The sequence below is a fragment of the Labeo rohita genome, unplaced genomic scaffold (genome assembly GCF_022985175.1).
Source record: "Labeo rohita strain BAU-BD-2019 unplaced genomic scaffold, IGBB_LRoh.1.0 scaffold_225, whole genome shotgun sequence".
NCBI lineage: Eukaryota > Metazoa > Chordata > Actinopteri > Cypriniformes > Cyprinidae > Labeo > Labeo rohita.
Genome location: NW_026128495.1, coordinates 73,465 through 77,512, shown reverse-complemented (window position 1 = coordinate 77,512; position 4,048 = coordinate 73,465). Strand labels below are relative to the sequence as shown.

Sequence of the window (4,048 nt, the reverse complement as noted above, 5' to 3'; positions counted from 1 at the left end):
ATACAAATTCAAAGAAACCAAACATGACATAGGTGGATTATATGACTAGTCATCTATCATAATGCATGCATAAAACAGTAGAAAGACAAATACAACTACAACAGACAAAATTAAAATACAATGCATAATGACCTGGGCTATGTGTAATAGGAAGGTCAAAGAAAGGTTTGTCTGTGAATGAATAGGAAAGAGTCCATTTCTATAGGCATTGTGTCCTTTCTATAGAGAAATGTAGTGTGCTCTGTTTGCATTCCTTGAGGCAATAAAACCTGTGATATCAGATGGTCACCCTGGCAACTAAGCCCTTTTGGGGTGTTAGTTGCTTTGGGGGGTTGTCTTCAAAACTCCAGCATATAGCTGGGTTGTTGGTTTTAAAGATTATTTGTTAAATGTAACAAATAACTGTATGTCTGATTGGTCCAGATGCTACAACTGTAAACTAGTTAGATAAAGGATAGTGAGTTTAAAGCCATATTTCCCCTATAGTTATACATTTATTATGGTAACCAGACATCCCTGTTTTCCAGGGGCAGGCCTGGATTTTGGTTTCCTGTCTCTGACTGGAACTGTCCAGGAAAATGTTCCCGTTAAAAAACTCGAACGACATAACAGGCTGGTTATCTGAGCAATTGTGTCATTACTAGTTTCACCAGTAGCGCCCTGGCTGATGAAAAAAGATGAAATAGCCAAGCTGAAAGCTAGGCCTACTTGTTAACGTGCCGCTACCTTATCCATAAAGAACCTGAACTACAAAACGCCCCTGGTTTCCATTTCAGAAATCTGGTCTCCTTAATTATTTATAGTCACATACAGTCAGTCATAATCAGACAAGCAATAACAAAATAAAATCAACGTTTGATTGAGAATGTTCTTTATTATCATTTTTAAGTTTTTTTTTTTTTTTTTGTAAGTTTTTTTGTTGATGCAGAGAAAATCATTTTATTCAGTAAGTATTATGAGAAGATACCCAGATAAAACTACTCTAGCCTGGTTTCACGATGCCATTTCGTTTGAAGGCACACATGTAGTTTTTCTTGGCATAACAGTCGTCATCATTCCATCTGCCAATCTCTGAAAATGTGAGGGACAGTAAAAGATTATTATACCTTCTGCAGTGTGTCTTACCTACAGTATATTTAAAAGTCCTCACAGCATCAATATCACTGTAATAAATTCTATACCAAAACATTTAGTTAAAACTGAATGTGACTGTTCTATAACTATCTCTGTTCTTACCTTTCCAGTTCATCTCCACACATTCCTCTGCGCTAGTGTATATGCTGGGCTCACCACGTGTCCAAATTTGAAAATCCCAGAAGGATCCATCAGTCCAAGAAAATTTACCAGTCTGAGAGAATGAGAAACAGATTTTAAAGAAGAAAAAAATAAAGAAAGATAGAAAAGGTGTTTAAAATGCTAAATGCTAAACTATAGTAAGTGCATGACACTGAAAAACAGGAAATAACAACCCTATTTGTGAACGTCTTTTTTTACCTCAAAAAATTCAAAGCCTCCAAGCCAGAAGCGCAGGTCGTTTGGGTTCAATTTTTTGACAATGCGGAGCAAGTAATCATTATGCTCTTCACTATGCACTGACACCAGGTGTGCACCAGGCGCTGTTTTTCTACAGCTGAACTGGATATGAAAAAAGAAGAACAATTAATGACCATAGATTAAATTGATTTTTTATGTTTTGTCTTTTACATTTTCTAAAAACCCTACCTCGGCATCAGTGAAGTTGAGAAGCTTGTTGAAGTATTTGACGCAGTGCTTGCCCACTTTGTACCAGTCAGTAAAGCCAAACACATTACACGGTTCAGGCATAGGACACCACTCACTGTCATTTGTACAGCCAGCAACAAACCCTAAATGACAGAATTACATATTTGAGTTCTAAAAATTTTATAAATATATTATGTGGGTAGTATTTCTTGTCTGTTTGAAAGCTAAACTTGAAATGTATCACTCTGTTAATCTAGGTATCTAGGCAGGTCATCTCAACAAATACTTTATAAATCATATGCACAAACTATGGGGTCACCTGGATTACCATTAATTATAATCAGGGGCTCAATAAAGAATAAGTGTGAAGTAAATGTTAAAATTTTGAAAATTCAACATAAATATATTTTAGTATGAATTAAATATTACCTTTCTCCATTGTTAAGAAGTTTCCACTCCCAAAAAGGAGAGTCATCAACAGAAAGCTTGTTGATCTTGATTTGAACTGTGGAAGAAGAACAATCAGTAGAATAACCACATAACATATATAAATATATATATATATATATATATATATATATATATATATATACATATAAAAGAGAGAGAGAGAGAGAGAGAGAGAGAGAGAGAAGACTTACCATTGCAATTCTTCCACTTTTGACGTCTATCATCGATCTGTCCTCTGAGTAACTCTTGGATCTCTCTCACCTAATTTTATATCACCTAAATTTGAAACTCCTCCTCTTCTCTCAGTTATCCTTATCTTCAACCCTAAACCTACCCCTTACAGTAAACACGTTTGCATTGTTACATTTTCAGATAAACATCATTTACTATTTTTAATCATTTTTTTACATTGTGGGGACTGCAGGCCGGTCCCCATCATGTGAAAAATTTCAGGTTTTACTATCCTTGTGGGGACATTTGGTCCCCACAATGTAACAAGAACAAGTACACACACACACATTCTTCTTTGACATGTTTCTGCTTATATACAGTTGAGGCCCTCAGTTGTCCTCAGTGTGAAAAGATGGATCTCAAAATTTTTCATATACATATATTTACATTTCTACACATATGTATTCTTTCTTTTTACATACCTACATTCTAACTACGTTCTAACATTCTATCTCTTTAAGCAGAAAGTCATTTCAAACCAGGAAATACATATGCAATACTTATGCTCAGCTCATCACAACTATACAATTATGCTATTCAAAATTATGCTATTCCGTGTTACTCAATTATTAAAATAAATAAACAGTTAAACTAAAATAAATATAAATAGTTTTATTGTTTACTGTAACATTGCATTGCAATAAATGATCACCATTCAGCACAGAAAGCTGTCCTTATAGTCGAGCCCTGACTGATCCCATTCTTGAGTTTTGGAAATAATATAAAGATATATCGCTGACCATAACTTGCAATCTCCCACTTTATTCACTTCCTAAATTGTCATTTTAGTGAAACGGCAGGTGAAAAAAAAAATATGTATAAACACTTAAGTGTATCTGGCAACTAAGCAGAGGCTTAATGCACCCGCACCCTAAATCACAACTCACTCATAGGAAGAGGCCGAAAATGAAACCTTATATATATAAATTGATCAAATGGAAGTAAATTAAAGGGTTAGTACATACACCCAAAAATGAAAATTCTGTCATTAATTACTCACCCTCATGTTCTTCCAAACCCTTTCATCCCCGTTCATCTTTGGAACACAATTTAAGATATTTTTGATGAAATCCGAGAGGTCTCTGACCCTCCCATAGACAGCAAGGGTACTACCACGTTCAAGGCCCAGAAAAGTACCAAAATGATCGTATGACACCAGTGGTTCAACTGTAATTTTACGAAGCTATGAGAATACTTTTTTTTCGCAAAGACATAAAAAATATCGACTTTATTCTACATTTTCGTCTCCACTGCATCACTTGTGGACGCGTGTTCATGACAGTACGTTACTACTACGCACGCGTGTGGCGGCGCCGGTGCTGACTCAGATCCGGTGTTATGACGTTGAACACACGTACGCGGAGAACGACACACGCTCAGCGCCGCCATACAGTGGAGTGGAGATGAAAATGTGGAACAAAGTCGATATTTTTATTTCTTTGCACAAAAAAGTATTCTAGTAGCCTCTTAAGACATGAGGGTGAGTAATTAAAGACAGAATTTTCATTTTGGGTGAACTAACATTAACCCTTTAATGACTAAAGATTTCTGAAACATTAAAGTGTGCTGAATTGGATTAAGGATTGCATTTCGGATGGCTGAAATTCAATATTTATGTAAGCTGTGAATAAAAAAAAACAGTTTT

The 4,048-nt window shown here is 35.4% G+C and overlaps 1 protein-coding gene across 1 annotated transcript; it reads right to left on the bottom strand.

Moving 5' to 3' along the window:
* Positions 1 to 890: 890 nt before the first annotated feature.
* On the bottom strand, positions 891 to 2,416 carry LOC127159530 (lectin-like). Its single transcript, XM_051102339.1, has 6 exons — positions 2,364 to 2,416; positions 2,152 to 2,227; positions 1,723 to 1,865; positions 1,495 to 1,635; positions 1,237 to 1,348; positions 891 to 1,071 (listed from the first exon to the last, which is right to left on the bottom strand). Exons 1-6 carry the CDS (start codon positions 2,394 to 2,396, stop codon positions 983 to 985), a joined length of 594 nt encoding a protein of 197 aa, XP_050958296.1. The 5' UTR covers positions 2,397 to 2,416; the 3' UTR covers positions 891 to 982.
* Between the last annotated feature and the right edge of the window lie 1,632 nt (positions 2,417 to 4,048).